The following is a 17,454-nucleotide window of genomic DNA, read 5'->3' as shown; positions in this document are numbered from 1 at the left end:
TACGATCAACGAGATGTGACCGAGAAAACTCGCCCGAACATCCCTAGTTCGCAGCTTTTGCCAGAACTCGACGCATTCCAAGTCCTCACGCATGGCGAGAGGCTCCATGAATGTGCCACGCAATTCTGCCGCTACAACAAGTGGAGTGCGGGCAAGAGCAAGTTCATGGAAATTGTTCTTCAATTCCCTGAAGAATCGAGTTTTCTTCAGCCGTTGATATTTCTCAGCTTCTGAGGTGCATGAGCTGGCATGATGCGTTGCGGCTTCTTTGGCCAGTTTGTAGGTTTTGTGGATCTCGTCTTAGAGCATCTCGATGGCTGTTTGGTACCGTGTTACCTTCACCGCGCGAGAGGTACGAGCCGCGTCAGTCTTGCCTGAGGCAACCGAGAAGACGAAACTCTCTCGAATGTCTCCTGCCAGCGAAGTCTACCAGAACGCACCATGAAGTACCTCTGCGGTATGAAGCGCAGTACGGGCAAGAGCGGAAGCCTCGTACAACTTTTGTTCCTTCTCGGCGACTGAGATGGACGAATTAGTGTATTGGGTTGCAACTTCTTCTGCGCGTTTATATGCGGTTCCCATTTGTATTTGACACCTCTCGGTGGCTGCTTGATACCTTGCTGCCTTATCGATGAGAAACGCGCACAAAGATCCCAATTGATCATTTTGACGAGGCAATTTTCGGCAGATGACCGTTTCACTCGGTTGAGTCGAATCGTATGGTATAGATCGGTTTGGCTAGTATTGAGGGTCGCTTCTCCTCAACATAGGCCTACGGTATTTGCTATTACAGCACAGCATCCTCTCGGTATCATAGTTGTTCCGAATGCCATGCGCGAGTGACCGCGTAGCGTTCAGGCATCGATCAAGAGCATTTGGCAGACCCTGACGGCAAGTAACGAAGCACTCACAAATCTCTGACTTTTAATACGACGTTTCCGGCGGCGATATCTCTGACTACTTGTAGCCTTTGCTCGCAAGACCGGGGTTGAGCGATTGGCGGGTTGGTAATGATGGGTTTCTGTTCTTCTACGGTTTGTGTTCTGTCGGCGCGAGTCTTAGAGCTTATCCAGTGTGACGGTGGGATGGGATGTTGTAGTGACGCAGACTGAGAAGGTGATGTTCTCGGCCATGCTGTCCGTGTAGTTGTTAGGGTGCTTTGAGGAAGTGACGTCGGGTTTGAGGCGAAGACGGAAGAGAAATGGAAGAGGGGAGAGACAAGGTCATTAAGAGCATTGTAGAAGAATGTGTGAGATTCAGAAGTGTGTGGATTGTAGATGAATGTGGCTTTGTCTCGCACCTGAGTTGAGGCACCACTACGTCACTTATCTTTAATCCGCTTGCAGCATGGAGAAGGAGCGAGCGATACCCATACTGAGTCGGTCACACTGAGTATTGAAAACTTCGCAAGAGCTTTCGTCACCATGATCAAGCGATCACTTATCTATGACTAGTCGTGGAGTTGAGGCATGCATGATATAGCAAACCAGTTAGTAGATAGGGCATGAGGGTTAAGGCAGACACACGTTGTCGGCAGACTGATAGTTTTGCAAAACTGACACATGATGAACATGGAGATCTATAAGCCTGGTAGTAGTTGAGATCAATCGTAGGGCGCAACGATCGAATAACCAACTCATACCTAACCCGAACGCCTCAGAAACGAACCAGACTTATGTCCTGCTCTCACCTCAACATCCACACTCTCCCGCCCACTCCGCCCTACAGCTCACACAACTCGCCATTCTCTGACCAGCCTCGCACTGTGCACGCCATGGAGCGAAGCAGTCTTTATGCACGCTTTTCCCGCAACCTGACTTGCACCACTCAAGCTCCTCGCCCCGTAACATCTCTTCGCGACAGATAGAACACTCAGGCTCAACTGATCGCCGACGAACATGGACACGAGCGCAGCACTCACAGTCCGGTGCCCAAACTTCTCGGCATATTCCGCAGGTTGGGGCCCGGGGCGGGTCAGAGGTTTCGCACGTTGTGCGCCAGGTGTCGAAGCATGTTTTGTGCACGGAACGACCGCAACCAGATCTGCACCATACTACCTCCGAGGGGTCAAGGGAAGAGAGGAGTGTGTCCCGGCAGCAGATAGGGCATGCTTCGTCAAAAGCTATGCGACGGGCGTGTTGACGCGTGCATTGTCCGGCTACGGGGAGGGTGGCAGTCGTTGGCGTTGACGAAGTTATCGTTGAAGAGCTTGATAAACGATTCATGGGAAGGGATGTCTGAATAGCTGGCGGAACAATTCTTGACGGAATTCCGGGTTCAGCATGTCCCTGTGTGGTCGGGATTGGGACCTCTCTTTCAGTTGTGGACTGAGTCCGTGCGCTATTGGAAGCTCTGGAGACAGATGTGGACGATCTCGACAAATCTAAAAGCGAGATATCGGATGTTGACACACGAGAAAGTGACGGACTGACAGTGGAAGAGTATGGTGCGTACTGCAGTCTCTCAAGATGTCGTTGCACAGTTTGCATTGCTTCCCGCCTTGCCGCAGTGGTCTCTTGGAGCGTCTCAGCTTCGGACCTTCCTGGAAGAGAGGAAAACAACGAGGCTGTTGAGGGATTCGATCGTCCCGAAACAGTCGCCGCATCGGAGGTCGACGTATGGGATGATGTAGTCGAGCGTGTAGTATTTGCTTCCGCATTAGGAAAAGCAGCCATAATCCGGTCTGCCCATTTCTCCATCATCTCGTGGACTTGAGGCTTGTGGTTTCGTTGACAAAGCCCATGTACAGCCATTTGCTCCAATATTGGTCGTAACAACACAGGATCTGGTTGTTGGTTGGCAATCTTCTCAACGAGAGAATTCAAGGCTTGCGAGTTTGCATATGATATCGGGTTTAGGCATTTGCGGCGCTTGGATGGCGCGTATCCGATACAGCGACCGTCGTCGCATAGTTCCAAGACGTCTGTCGGGACCCACGTCGATGGGTAGATCTCACGTTGAGAAGGCATCGCAGTGATTGAAGTGAAATGTTTGTGCAAAGCTCGGTATGTTGATCAGGTTTGGTCAATATATACTTGTATCCAAACCATGCCAGTTGCATGTCTCAGACATACACACGGCGTCCGAAAGGACGAGAAGCCCATGCATGTGTGGCTATGTCAGAATGCAAGACAACATACCAGCCATCAATGAATGGTGACAACCTGCGTGCTAGCAAGTGGCTTGAGTCTGGTTATCGGCGCCTGCAGGGACGAGGCTGAAACGAGGCTGCGCACTGTCGAGGTTCAGGCGCTCTCGAGCGGGTGGGGCTGATGCGGCGCGGCTGCCATGCGATAGGTCCAGTCGTCTATCAAGTACCTCTGCTTCTCACTGATGGCAAGGTTCTGTTCCAAGTCTCTGCCTTTTGGGTATCTGTTGAGGTCCGATGACGTCTTTCAAGATTCCTCTCCCCCCTCCCAAGGCAAGGCTGAGGCGTCGACGTCGAAGGCTTTCTTCTTCTCGTTTTCGGTGTGTCTGCCATACTTTTTGACCCAGGCCTCGTCTCTCTCTTTGGCGGGAGCAGAAAACTGCGTGCTCAGCCCGCCACGACTCTTGACTTGCATCTTCTTTTCGGCCGCCTCCATCATCTTCAGCTGATCCTCCTCGCTCTGCATCTTCCGCTGAAGCATGACTTCAAACATGTCCCTGCCCTTGTGTTTGCCCTTCAGCCCATTGTCGTCCTTGTCAAAGTACAGCGCCCAGCGCAGGCCCTCGCGGCCCCAGGGTGTTGTGGGGTCCGTGTCGGCGCCGTCCCATTCGTCGATGGCAACGAAGCCTTCCCAGCCATCGAGGATGAGGTTCGACTCGTCTTCGGTCCAGTCCCACTCGCCGACAATGTGGGTGATGGACGTGGTGCGGTTGCCGTAGCGCAGCTCGTACGTCGCGCGGTCGCAGTACAGCCAGTTGAGCATGGGCGGGTCGTCTGAGATGGTGCTCACCAGGCCTCGTTGGGGCGGGCTCCGGTCTTCGTCGGGGTACTGGATGTAGAAGCCGGCAAAGGCATGGAGGGGCGGGTCCATCTTCACCTGGTCGTCTGGCGGGAGCGGCTTGCCGTCCTGGTCGCGCGGCACTATCCAGACCTTGTCGTGACGCAGTACGAGGGTCCCGTTGTCGACTTCCTCTTTTGCAATGTCGTCCTGGACGTCGCACGCCGTGTTGAGGTTGAACTTGATCATGCGCGTCTCGCTTGCCGCCTCTGCGTTCTGCTTCTTCTGGTACTCGACGCCCTCGGCGACGCCCGTGACGATGGGGATGGCCGTCACGCAGCCACCGAGGAACAGGCCCAGGACCAGAGACATGATGATCTAGGGGGCTGCGAGTCGAGGGATTGCCAATCGCTGCATTGATAGTCGATGCAGCGCCAGTCGAGGGGACGGTTCAGACGACAGCGATAACATGGGCGGCGGCCAGGGCGCTGCGTCATTAGCCAAGAAGAGCGACAGCAGCGCAGTTTGGCATGTCGATCCTTCCAGCGACTTCGCGCGTCCTTCCTGCCATCCCCTCCCTCCACCACACCGCCCCACCCTGCGCCTGCGTCCCTCTGAATAATGTGCACGGCTGCGTGCTGGAGCCAGGTCGTATTCACATGCTACCAACCCGTTACCACGACGACGATCCCGTCCCCAACGCCGCCAGAACACGCCCTGATCGACCGTGTCTACGTGCAACATGCACGCCAGACATTACTCAGGATGCCACGTTCCTACTCCAACCCCCCACTGTCACCCAACGGTACTTCGCACATATGGGCCTAGCGCAGCCGTAGTTTCTGCGGACCGCACTTGGCTCCCCGAATGTGCGACCAATCTCCGGCACTAAGTTGATGCTCCTCTACAAAGCATGCATGACAAGACCTGAAGAGTGCACCTCTCTGCACTTGCAAGAGAGGCATTGTTTCTTCACCACCTCTCCAGCCATGAGTACACAGGCTGCACCGCTGTCCTTGGACACTTCCGTCGTCACATTACGCACTGTGCTGCTACTCGCAGGCGTCTGGCTGGCATACGAAATCCTCAAGGCCCTGTACAACCTGTCCCCTCTCCATCCGCTGAGCGGCATCCCCGGACCGAAGCTGGCTGCAGCAACGTACCTGCCGGAATTTTACTACGATGTCGTCCAATTCGGGTGCTACACAAAACAAATCATGAAAATGCATGAGACATATGGTGCGTGGATGGACTTCTAAATACACATGCTAGAATAAATTTAACCAAACCAGGCCCTATCGTTCGAATCAACCCCCACGAAGTACACTGCAACGATATCAGCTTCGCAGAGGACATCTATGCTGTCGGCGGGCGCAAACGCGACAAGCCTGTGCATCAGATCAACGGCTCAGCGTAAGCTGCCTTCACAAGACGAATCATCTCCAAGATGTGCTAACACCACCTCCAGTCTCGGACAAGCTGGCTTTGGGACAGTAGACCACAACCTCCACCGTCTTCGGCGCATCCCGTTGGCCAAGTTCTTCTCGCGCAGCATGATCTCGCGGCTCGAGCCCGAAGTTCACGTCTTAGTACAAAAGCTCTGTGATAAGCTCCTTGCGCAATCTGGAGACAAGAAGGCGTTTGATATAACCATGGCTTACAGCTGTTTCACCAGTGACGCCATTTCCGGTTACAGCTTCGGAGAAAGCTTTGGTTTCCTGGATCAGAAAGGGTGGTATCCCAACTTCCGTGAGCCAACAGCCGCTCTCCTCCGACCCGTCTTCATCTTCCGTTTTTTTCCCTGGACAAGAGCTAGTGCAGGGTTGGGCAAGTGGATCGTTGATTACATGCCAAAAGATCAAGCCATGTTTGTCCGCACACTGCAAATTGACATGCCTGCAAGAGTCAGGAAGGTAAGAGCAGATCTCGACGCTGGCATCACCTACGATCGTCCCACCATTTTTGCGTCTCTCCTGCAGTCTGACTTGGAGGCTCTTGATAAGGAGCCGCAGCGTCTGGCCGATGAGGCTGCTGCAGTGATTGGTGCCGGCACCGAAACCACAAGTTGGGCCTTGACCGTCATAACATACCATTTGTTGACTCAGCCCGAACTTCTCGCCAAACTTACAAGTGAACTGCGAACGGTTGTGGAAGATGAGCGTCACCTACCGGATTGGAATACACTTGAAAACTTACCGTATCTGGGCGCAGTCATTCAGGAGGGTCTGCGTTTGTCGTACGGTGTATCTGCACGTACCGCTCGTGTCGCAACCGACGAGAACTTGGTCTATCGTGGAGAGTGGAACAAGAAATCCGTCCAGCTCGTCATTCCCCGAGGCTATGCTGTAGGCATGTCGGCAGTCATTACACACCACGATGAAAAGGCATTTCCATCCTCCCACGCTTTCATTCCCGAGCGCTGGCTGGATGAGAACAACCGGCGAAGGAAAGACGTGGAGCGCAGTATGCTTGCCTTCTCCAAGGGAAGTAGATCGTGTTTGGGCATGAAGTAAGTGGTTCCCGATCTGCCAAACAGGCTTACAGCCCTTTTTTGGACCAAACTTGCTGACTTTGATTATCAGTCTTGCGTTGTGTGAGCTCAGCTTGTGCCTTGCCGCACTAGTGCTTCGCGTTCTGCCCCACATGCGTTTGTCTGATACAGTGATGGAGGATCTTGCATACCATCATGATATGTTCATTCCCATGACGAAAGACGGGAGAGGAGTGCGAGTGGAGATCGAATAAATCTGGGGCTCGTATGGTATGCCTCTGGATTATCAGCCATTTGCCGTTGTTGGTGCATCGTCGGTTATTGACAGACATGTCAGACGTCTCGCGCAAGTGGGTATAGAGAATACATAAACGCACAACCTCGTCTTTGCGATGCGGTGGGCATAACCTTTATTTCGAGTGGCACCACAGCTCGCTTTGTGATTTGATACACAAAATCGTGCCAGCCCATGTCGAAAACTTGACAAGCATCAGGGACACGCGAGGTTTCAGGCAACTCGACGAGTCGCGTTCATGTTTCCGGTTTTGTTGAGGGGAGGGGAAAAGTTGGGGAGACCTGTGGAAAGTCTTCCGACTGCCATGCAGGCCACACAGCGAATGAACATGCCACTGCAAATGCAGACATCGAAGCGTGACGTGGTTTTCATAACCCTGGCCGGGTGGTACGATTCGAAATTATGAGAGTACTCCCCGGCAGATCGAGATACCGGGAGATAATTTCCTCGCTAGCACAGACTGCGGCCTGACGTGATGCGGACAGATGATAATCTTCCGCTGGAAAGTCCGCATAAACTTTATATTCACGTTGGTATTGTCCTCGCGACAGCTTTTGCTCTATATTATATATTGACTTTTTCCTCAGGGTTGATGTCTTCCCCATCGTCTGGTGTGTTTGATTTGCCGAAGGGTGCATTACCCGTTGCGACGCTAAAGCCTGAAGCCTAAGGCTCGAGAACCAAACCGTGGTGGGACAATAATCGTCCACGCTTACGGCTCCTCGTGTTCCTAGTGGTTGACTTACACGGACTGTCAACCATGTGGCAGCTGGAGTCGGTCCGACTCACCCATGTTATTCGTACCATTCCGCTGCCGTTAGTCCCGCTCGAGTCGTTCACTACATCCATCTCTGTCCAGACCGTTCTTGGAAAGCTGTTTTGAGAGTAAGATCATCCCAAAACGCATGATTATCCCTGTATTTCCAGCCACAGGCTCGATCCATGAATGTATTAGTATCTAATATACCAATTAACAGCGTAAAGTTGGCATGCCCAGGCGGGCGAACACTAGAATATAAACGTCGCGAGCGATGGAATCGACCCTATCAGTTAGGTATGATCAGGAGCCGTACCTACTGATTCGCAAGCTATGACACATCTGCAGACATGCATTGTGATGAGTTTCAGGAGCTCTGCAGGGTTCGTTACTCACAATGTTGCCTTCAGGTCCTCTGTGCAAGGGTATGGCATGCTCGAGACACTAACATTCCAGTCTTTTAGTTCGCTTACAAACAAATTACCCTCTCAGCACGGCACGAACGGGGTGAGGATTTGCGGCTCAATATCATGGGGCCGCGCTCGTGGCTTGACCACATTCTGCACCTCTATTCAACATCCATACACTACCTGCACAAGAAACCGATCCAATCAGGAGCAGGAGCAGGAAACTGAACGGTTGAGCATAACAGGAGCGGGATCGCCGTCTCATCTTGGAGAGTCCCTTTCGTCGACTATATCTCCAAAACATCGCGACATCACATCTGGAGAACTCTTGCATACCGCTCGACAAGTCTTCATCAATACCGACTGTAGTGGTTCGCTGGCGAGCAAGCTACTGACCCCCTCTATAGACTATTGAAATAGGTTCAATAATCAGCCCTGGTGCATACACAAAAGCACAGAGTGAACAACAGGATAGGACTCACACGTTAGAGGAGAATCACAGCATGTCAACAACGGTCGACCCCAACGCAACAACAATCCCGCTAGATGGATTTCCACTAGCTATCTTATGCGTGTCATGCGTGCTGCTTGCACTCTCCATCGTTTCAGTGGCATTACGAACCTATATTCGACTCGCAAGGAAGACATTTGGTCTGGATGATACCTTGGTAGTTGCCGGAACTGTAAGTCTACTCGTCGTTCCACGTTACAAACAGTAACTAACTCAAACTGTACTCAGGTCGTTTATTCAGCCGTCGTCGGTCTGACAATTTACGGAGTTCTCATCGGATTAGGAAGACTAGAGAAGGACCTCAATCTGTGGCAATGGTCTGAAGCTATGAAAATCTACATCATCTGGATTTTGATGTATGTTATTGCGCTGGCGCTCATCAAATCCTCAGTCTGCATTACCATCTTGCGCATCGCCTCCACCAAAACGCCTCTACGGATCACTGTCTGGGTCCTACTTGCGGTCACCTGGGCATCGTTTTTTATCACGTTTGTGGGTACGTTGACCTACTGCCGACCAGTCAACGCCATATGGACGCCATCTTTGATTCTGAGCGGGAAGGGAACGTGTGCACCTGTGGACACTTTTGTCATAATCGGCCATACAGCCACTGTCAGTACAATTGCGACTGATTTAGCCCTGGTCATAGTGCCTGGAGTCTTGTTGTGGAACACACAAATGAAGAGGCAGGCGAAACTACAAGCATTTGGACTGTTGTCGTTTGCTTCAGTGTAAGTTCATTTCATGTTTGTGTGCTTCTACAATGGCAACAGCTTATATCCACTCCAACAGAGCGTCAATCATCACCATGGTGCGCATACCGTATGTCAACAAATTCGAAAAGATGACAAACCTGCAATGTAAGTCCAAGTCCTATCACCACATCACTCGTATGAGGGAGCATAAACTCCATTGCACATGAAACCACAATCATAACCCCATGCTCATCTGACATTGCTGCAGTTTGGGTCGCACACACTGTACTTTGCTCCAATATCGAAACAGGCATTGGCTGCATCGCCTCCTCGATCCCATCCCTGCGACATTACCTCCGCCGGCACAGTGGCGATAGCAGTTCTGGACCTAGTAACGGACGGAGTAATAAGCGCATCGACTCAGAGCCTGAACAGCGATCGCGCCGTGTTCGTGAAGGTTTCCGGAGTCCTACGGAGTCAGGGTTCAATCTAAGCCCGGTGCATGGTAGGCCCGAGGACAAGTGGCAGAGACTGAGCGATGAGGAGGTGGAACGGGGAATTCGCAAGGACAAGGGGTTTCACGTTGATGTCGTGGTGAATTCGGCTATGAATACGACGGACAGCTTAGTGGGTCAGGCTCGATGAGCCATTTGTAACATTGTCAACACAAAAGTCTAATATGTATAACTTCCCTCCCAGCGCAGTTTTATCCAACAATATGCCTCAAACCTTGCCAGCTACGAATTGCGCTGCAGCTGGCGCGTCCCGCTGGTAGTTCAAGTGCGCGGCCGTTATGGTGGAGCCTCCCTCACAGATGTTGTCACCAGTGTGGCAGACGGTCAGAGTCTTGGAGGTAGAGATGCTACCGAAAGTCTGGCCTCGCTTTGGGTCACCAAAAACAACGACTATCATCATGTCAGCATCCCTAGATGAGAAGGTATAACATGGTCTGTGACTAACCTGCAGCCACTTTGGCAGCATTGGCGGCCGATGTCTTCTGGGCAGCGTTATGCACGAGTTGAGCACCTTGGCTGTATCCTGAGAGAACAATCTTCGTTGACGGGCACTTTGTCGCCGCCTAATGGACATCAGCATTCCGCTTCCCATTCAGCTCCGTCGTCCAACTCACCGTGCTGATCAAATTAGCCATCGTCGTACTACCCGTTGCATCTCCTCCCGCAAGGAAACCCGCCACACTCGCCGAATACGTTACGCCCTGGATAGCCAGCTGGCTAGTTCCCCCGACAAGACGGGCAAGGTTGTTGAAGAATAGTGGGCCTACGGCTGCAGAGTCTCCCACGTTACCCTGCTGGGAGGTGCCGCGGGCGTAGATGAGGGTTACTGGGCGGCATGGCGTGCCGTCGGTAAGTTGGTTATAGGTGCTGCTGGAATACTGGCGCTTTGCGAGGGGGGAAGCGAGGGTGAGGAAGTATTCCTCTGCGGTGAGATCGGTGGTCTCGAGGTCGGTGATTGGAAAAGAGACTTCACGAGAAGTTGAAGGCAGAGAGAGGGCGGTAGTTAACAGTGAGAGAGTAACGAGGGTGAGCTTCATGATATGTATTGGAATGAAGGTGTTGAAGGGTTTGCTTGGGAAAAAGAGAAGTGTCTGTTGAAATCAAAGCACAGGGAAGGATAAGGAGTATTTATGCTCGAGCGAAGCATCGACGCCCACCGCTGATACATACGATCCCCTGAGATTCATCTTGAGCACCTGCTCCTCGTGGAAGGAAGACCATCCCCGATTCTGGAATGCCAACATCTTTCTAGTACGCCCTCCTGCCACAAACGATATCCAATGCCATTCCTGAAGATCCACTGGTGTTGCCAAGATAAGTTACATAGTACTCAAGACTATACAAACCCACCACGGATCATCGTTCCAGCCGAATCTCCGAGCTGTAGCATATTTGATCTCGCCTTATATCTGATCAACCATTGGCTCGTACTACGTTTGGGTAGTAGCATTACCTCTCAACAGTGACTAGGAGCTCAAACAGCAGAAAGAGCGACGCCTCTAAAGTCATGTGCTGCACACTTCCCAACTTTCCCGACAACCAGCGAATACCTCCCTACTTCTCAAATGAAGTGCAGCTCTGGGCATCACAAGTGACTAGGGTTGAACACCTCTTCTAGACGTGCACCCGCCACTTGGGTAGCTTGACAGGTTGACCTTCTGTACTGGGTTAGGCTACCCGTATTACTGCCACGAGAGTGCGGGGACTCGACGGGGTCGGTTCGCAAAGAAGACACACTGTTGACTCTTTGCTGCTATCTACATTCCAGACTGAGGCAATCGAACATGAAATAGGAAGTAACATTGATGAAGCAGCCATCACAACAGTCTTGCAAGAATTACCGAGGCAACATAGTGTGATTCAGAGTCGATATCTAGAATTTAATGCGTGGTTCTAAGAGATGAAACAGCACATGGCGGAGAGCCATCGCGTGAGCGTAGCCACCTGCTCGATGCAAGATAAGGCAGGCGTAAACTTGAGGGTATACCTCTGTATTCCCACACGGAACCAAAAACACATTCTGATCAAGGTAGCAGACGACTCGGCACTTCTTTCTACTACACCTACAGCATCTACTCCTGTAAGATTGCAATGCTATTGTGAATATATTAGTGATACAGTTAAGTCATCGGAGAAAGCTTGACTGCTTATACCCTCGAAATTGTTCGAAGTCGACGGCGACGCTCGGGCGAGCTGAGTAAAGGAATGCGAGTATTTGATCCAGCTAAAAGACTCAATTCCAAGCTTCTATAGATTTTTCTTTTGAGTGCGAAGACGTTTCTTTACTACGAGAATCTAACTCAATGTATATCAAATGACTTACAGGTTAATGCTGCGAAAACAATACGGTTGAGCAATTGAATCTCCATCAAGATATTCATATTACGGGCGAGAGACTAGCGCGGTACTCGTTATCCCTCTTCTCTATGTCTTCCTTCTTGTCTGCCTCGTATTTTCAAGCCTAACATCTTACTCGCCCATTTCTCTTTTGACTCGTATTGACACCTTTGACACTCCGTCAAACCTCTTGCACACTACCAAACTTTCTATCACGAAATCCTACGTATCCATTCTCGCGCATCACTTCCCTCGACAACCGCCCCCCACCAGTCGTCGGTCGACGGGCGAGCCGTTGGGTATATTGTGGACCTTCGGATGGGCAGTGAACATACACACTCACGGCAATTTCGAAGAATTAATCGGCGAATATCTTATATTACTAAGCTTCCCCCGAAAATCAGTGCTCTCCTTGCTTGAAATGCTCAGAACATAGTCTGATACTTGTTCGGGCGCCTCGTAAATTGACTGTAAGTGACGCCATCGTCGAACTGGTTAGAATTGTACCAACTCCATGTTCGAGCCGTCGTCGTCGTCATCGTCGTCGCTATATAAGTCGACTTCATCTGACGACTGCGTTGAATCTGTCGAATTGTCTCCCCAAATGTCACTGGACTCGTCGTCCATAACAGAAAAGGCAATGCCAGCTTCCACAAACAGGGCAAAGAGACGTTTCTTGTCACGCGTGGCCCACATGGCGCCTTGAACTCGGACCTCCTTCAGAAGAGGCACATCAACGTGACCATACATGGCTAAATGCTCCAAAGCGTTGATAAATCTTTCATCTGGTTTGTAGTCGCTGTCGAACACGTGAAAATCGACTATGGATGATGGCAGGGTCTCGATTAGGGCAGAGGGCGATTTTAGTTGCGAATCGAAGATTACGTTGAGTGGACAGCTGAGCTGTCTCAACACGGCAAAACCTTTGAGGCTGCCCCGAAGATTAGCAAAATCGTAGACCTCTCCGTCTGTAGCATCATGACGAAATTGAAGGCTCTCAAGTGTGCTCTTTTGACGTTCAAGAACGGTGATCAGTGTCGTTGGGCCTAGCTCGACAACTGTTTCTACACCATACCCGAAATAGCTCACTGTTAGGTCGTACTTGAATGACTTCAACCCCCTGGAAGATGCAACTAGAACTCCTAATTCGTCCGTGTGTAAAAAACTATCCTCCAGATTAAGGGTCTCCAGATTGTTACAAAGAGGTGGAATTAGGCGCTGTAGCATTGAGGTTCCTCTAACTTGGTAGGAATCAACCATTCGATTCAGGTAAAGCTCTCGCAGCGACTGCAATAAAAATAGCGGTGCAAGCTGTTGTATGGTGGAGACACATGCAGCTACTCGGACTGAACGTACATGTCGGAACTTGTGCGTATTCCCAAAAGAGTTTCCGCTTGTTGCCTGCCGGATGAGACCGGTCCATCTTGGGGGAGATTGTCGATCAATACTTCCAGCAACTCTTAGAAAATCGATGTTTGGTGTATGCATCATAATTGCGGTTTGCAAGGCCTCACGACTGTCTCCAGCGGAATTACAGTCAGTCGCCCAATCCTTCCAATTGGGTATGTTGAGCGCTTTGATGCCCTCTTTGATTGTTTTCTTGTCTTTTGCGGTCGCAGCATACTGTTCCCTGTCTTCGTCTTCGTCTAGAGGTACCAGAATATCGAATTCCACTCTCCGAACTAATACTGCAAGTTCAGGGTTGGTGATCATTGTCCGCAGGAACAGGTACGGCTCACAGAAGCAACTGTGGTATGTCATGTATAGCTTGTCTTTGACTATCCGATGGAAGCGATGATTTGTCAACGATATACTTGCGAGTGTTGGTAGAACCACAGTCCGTATCTGCGTTGGCTGCACACGAGATATTCCTGATGTGGCGATGTCGGGCAGCCAGTCCAGGATGTCCAGGATCAGTTCATCAGGGAGGTCATCAATCGTGGCGGTTGAACCAACATTCTTAGACCTATCTTCACGATTTGATGTCGTTCTCTGGCGCTGGCGCTTGGTCCTTTGCGAAGGGAGGGGTGGGAAGTTGCGTTTATTGAGAGTTGGCATTGTAACAGCAGATGCGAGGGGTTTGTATTGGTCTCTAAAGATTGAATTTTAGAGTAGGTTGTAAGCAGAAGTAGTAGCGTTGTGGTTAAGGTGGATGAGCTTTCATGGTTCGTGGTGTCGGCAGATCGATGCCGTCATGCCGTTTGCTCTATCGATAAACTCCTCCCATCCGCCTACACACCTTCAGGTAAGCTTTCTCTCGGTCAAGCTTCAAACTAGGAAGTAAGCTGCGTTCTTTGTGGCCCCTACGAGCTGCAAAATTCTACTAATACATATTACCGAAGTCTTCGCAAGGAGTATACCGCTAAGGAAAAAGGCACAAGTCTCTTTTACTAATATGTTTTATAGTTGTTTAGCTGTTGCATTATTTCGCTGCACATTAGTTCCTGATATTTCAACCAACCGAGAGGCATGCAGGAATGAGAAGCTCTAAACAAAACTCAGAGCCAGCGGCTCTAAGTTCCTTAAAGGGAACGAAGAATCCTTGTAGTCTTTACAAGACGTACTAATATACACATAGCCTCAAAATCAACTTCATCGACATCGTGAGAGACTTGCTGAATCTGCGCGGTAATGAAGCCCAACATCGACTGTCAAGATCATATTGTATTGCAGTAACCGCATATTCTATGCACTTCTCTATAATTTAGCAAGCTCCTTCACATCACAGCCAGCTAACAAACTTTGGTCGAGGAATTACATCAGCATAATCCCTTCTCATCTAGTAGAAGTTCACCAACTCAAGGTATCTATGTATGCATGGGAGCGAGCCTGATTGATGATACTACGCTACATGGAGTGATCAAAAACCAGCAAGTGGTCCTACACACACTAGTACACAGCCACTGCTCCTGATGGTCTTCTCCGACCCGTCGTTTCTGAGGCTAGAACTCTAGAGATGGGTGATAATAGTGATAGACCATGGATGTGGCCATCGATTCATTGGATGTGGTATACGACGCGCAACGAACTTCTGGAATATTTTGGCTTTATAGATTATAAACATGGCCATTGATCCATCAAGTCATTCAACATCGCATCGGTGGTTTAGTGGTAAAATTAGCCGTTGCCATCGCAACTTCGGCTAGCCCCGGGTTCGATTCCCGGCCGATGCAATCTATATTTTTGTCGACTTCGTGTCTTTTTCCCATCTTTTGCATGGTACAGAGGGCTAACACACGGCCTCCGCTTGATGCGACTCCTTTTTTGGTACTGTAGTTGCCTGGTAGCGGTCAGCGAGGCATCACATTGAGGGCAGATGCTCATTTTACAGCCTGAGCTGTAACCAGAGACAGGGATACGTTGTGTGGGATCAAGACGTGGGAGCATAGGATTATTAGCTACCATGAGCTTGATCGTTGCCGGATTTATGGTAATTCTTAGTGTAAGTTCAGCTTTTCCCGTTTGTCATAGGAGTCAAGCAGTCGTTCAATGATTTTAATATCCTCATGTTCATCACTTTAGACCCGTTTCTGCATCTGACCACGACATATCCTACTCAAACATGTCGGGACATCTGTGCAGAAACTTACTGGTCTCCTTTTTTACGTAGTCTGACCAACCTTGGTTGTCGTGTTCTATCTAAGGATTCTTTCCAAATGAACGTTGTTGATTCCCAAGTCTCTTTGAATGTTCGTGCATATCTCAACTCCAAGCCCTTGAGCTACTGGACATGAATGGCGCTCGACTTGGCTGAATCTCACAGTATTTTCCAAACAAAAGTACCAATATCAAGAAATCCATCTCATACTGCATAACAAAAGACCCACCCAAGTTAAGGTTGTCTTTGCGAAAGTTGCATTCGTGAGACGTTCCAACGCCAAGACTCGCTAACTAGCGTGATGGCTTCGGCCCACGACGAATTCACGATTCGAGAGCAGCAACACCGACGTCGACATTTCAACGAAGCTATCCCCAAGAACACCCCGCCGTCTACCCCCAAATCAATCAAAATGGAGAACGAACGCGGCGAGCTCGTTGACCGTAAGGACGCCTTTTCTATATGATGATTGTGCACCGCGACTTGCACAATCTCACCCCGCCAACTTCACGAATGCATGCTAACAGCGCCCACAGTCTACGTCCCCCGCAAATGCGTACGTTCCCGAACTGCCAGCCCTTGACCCTCGAACCGCGATACTAACCCGCTCAAGTCCGCTACCGGACGCATCATCAAGGCCAAGGACCACGCTTCGGTCCAGCTCAGCGTCGGCAAGGTTGACGAGAACGGCCGCTACACCGGCGACAACCAGGTCTATGCCCTCAGCGGCTTCGTGCGCGCCATGGGCGAGTCGGACGACAGCATGAACAGGCTTGCACAGAAGGACGGCTTCCTCAAGTCTGTCTGGAGCGGGTCCCGGTAAATGGTTGTGGGCATGGAGTTGAGGTATGGGCATACCCTGGAGTGCTGATGAGGAGGGGTGAGGAGCACGGCTGACGAGGTGTAGGAATTCGGAATCTGAGCTGCGTCTCGGACGTGTGGGCATGCATTTCATGGCGACTTAGGCCTTCATCTCCTTTCTCATGAGGACTACGGTATCACGAGGGATGGAAATCGGTTAAGAAATCAAAATCTTCGAATCCACAAGGCTCCACCCCGTTGCGCGTCGTAACATCTTCCAATCGCGTCAAGCAGTGAGACATTTTCACACCGCGAACTATCATCATGTCATGCGCAATGGTGCAAGCGGGATGACGCTCAACTACAGGTCTTTTTCTCAACATCTCCACTTACTGCGTCACGGCGTATGTTTCCAGCAAGAGCGAACCGCAATCCGTGTAGGCGGATGTCGACACGAGCATTCAGACATCTCTATGATGCGCTTTCATCATCTTATGCATGGTGAAATGTTGCTTTGGAAGCCGCAGCATGCACACATAACTTGACTCTGCGAGAAACTCGTTTTCGCCAGACAAATGACGCGCCAGTGCATTAACGCACTCAACACGATCCTCCCAATATCCGTCATGCCCAGTATTCCCATCTGGTGATACGAAAAAGGCGACAGAGCGCATATCCACCACCCGTCGACCACGTCACTAAACACTTTCACAATGATACATCGATCCTTGCACACACACACACACATACCCACCCACCTATCACACCTACTCACACATTCCCCAACCTCCCAACCGTCAAGACCCCCGTCTGCTGCCCTACCACACACTCTCCCTTTCAGCCCAGTCTAGATTGAATAAACACAACCTTGTACCACACACACCCCCATGCTTGATTCGCTGATCGGTCGTAAGCCACACGCAGAGCGGAGGCGGGCCGCAAACGCCCGGCGATCATCCCCGTCCTTTGCAGCACATCACGTCCCATCCCATGCTCATTTCTGCACGCACGGTAGATACGTACAGCGTTGATGTGCGTGCGTGTGTGTGAAGGTTCGAAACGGCGACATGTCCCACCCAGGTAACGCGTCTAGCGAAAAAAGCATCCCCGGTTTTCTTGAT

The 17,454-nt window shown here is 50.7% G+C and overlaps 6 protein-coding genes and 1 non-coding gene across 7 annotated transcripts; 3 read left to right on the top strand and 4 right to left on the bottom strand.

Annotated features, from left to right (window-relative positions):
* Positions 1-2,660: 2,660 nt before the first annotated feature.
* P153DRAFT_301855 (uncharacterized protein) lies at positions 2,661-2,969 on the bottom strand (the record flags this gene model as incomplete). The annotated part of the gene is made up of 1 exon (XM_033664411.1): positions 2,661-2,969. A coding segment is annotated over one exon (309 nt), but the record flags the coding sequence as incomplete, so codon positions are not given.
* Positions 2,970-3,395: 426 nt separating this feature from the next.
* P153DRAFT_302168 (uncharacterized protein) lies at positions 3,396-4,298 on the bottom strand (the record flags this gene model as incomplete). The annotated part of the gene is made up of 1 exon (XM_033664437.1): positions 3,396-4,298. One exon carries the CDS (start codon positions 4,296-4,298, stop codon positions 3,396-3,398), a length of 903 nt encoding a protein of 300 aa, XP_033518845.1.
* Positions 4,299-4,915: 617 nt separating this feature from the next.
* P153DRAFT_302417 (cytochrome P450) lies at positions 4,916-9,727 on the top strand (the record flags this gene model as incomplete). The annotated part of the gene is made up of 9 exons (XM_033664450.1): positions 4,916-5,165; positions 5,219-5,339; positions 5,395-6,435; positions 6,509-6,656; positions 7,167-7,323; positions 8,330-8,559; positions 8,616-9,118; positions 9,180-9,247; positions 9,351-9,727. The coding sequence occupies 9 exons, from the start codon at positions 4,916-4,918 to the stop codon at positions 9,725-9,727; spliced, it is 2,895 nt and encodes a 964-aa protein (XP_033518844.1).
* Positions 9,495-10,634, bottom strand: P153DRAFT_411448 (carbohydrate esterase family 5 protein; the record flags this gene model as incomplete). The annotated part of the gene is made up of 3 exons (XM_033672085.1): positions 9,495-9,987; positions 10,043-10,160; positions 10,212-10,634. The coding sequence occupies 3 exons, from the start codon at positions 10,632-10,634 to the stop codon at positions 9,806-9,808; spliced, it is 723 nt and encodes a 240-aa protein (XP_033518843.1). The 3' UTR covers positions 9,495-9,805.
* A 1,480-nt stretch (positions 10,635-12,114) lies between these two features.
* On the bottom strand, positions 12,115-14,071 carry P153DRAFT_370875 (uncharacterized protein). Its single transcript, XM_033669130.1, has one exon. The coding sequence runs from the start codon at positions 13,990-13,992 to the stop codon at positions 12,430-12,432; it is 1,563 nt and encodes a 520-aa protein (XP_033518842.1). The 5' UTR covers positions 13,993-14,071; the 3' UTR covers positions 12,115-12,429.
* A 957-nt stretch (positions 14,072-15,028) lies between these two features.
* P153DRAFT_t117 lies at positions 15,029-15,107 on the top strand. The gene has a single exon. It is a non-coding gene; the product is annotated as a tRNA-Gly (tRNA).
* Positions 15,108-15,944: 837 nt separating this feature from the next.
* Positions 15,945-16,355, top strand: P153DRAFT_302236 (ribosomal protein S21e; the record flags this gene model as incomplete). Its single annotated transcript, XM_033664441.1, has 3 exons — positions 15,945-15,975; positions 16,069-16,088; positions 16,146-16,355. 3 exons carry the CDS (start codon positions 15,945-15,947, stop codon positions 16,353-16,355), a joined length of 261 nt encoding a protein of 86 aa, XP_033518841.1.
* Positions 16,356-17,454: the final 1,099 nt, after the last annotated feature.

The sequence above is a fragment of the Dothidotthia symphoricarpi genome, assembly GCF_010015815.1.
Source record: "Dothidotthia symphoricarpi CBS 119687 unplaced genomic scaffold P153scaffold_23, whole genome shotgun sequence".
In the NCBI taxonomy this organism is placed as follows: domain Eukaryota; kingdom Fungi; phylum Ascomycota; class Dothideomycetes; order Pleosporales; family Dothidotthiaceae; genus Dothidotthia; species Dothidotthia symphoricarpi.
Note: the sequence above shows the minus strand (reverse complement) of the source record. Positions and strands in the feature narration are given on the sequence as shown.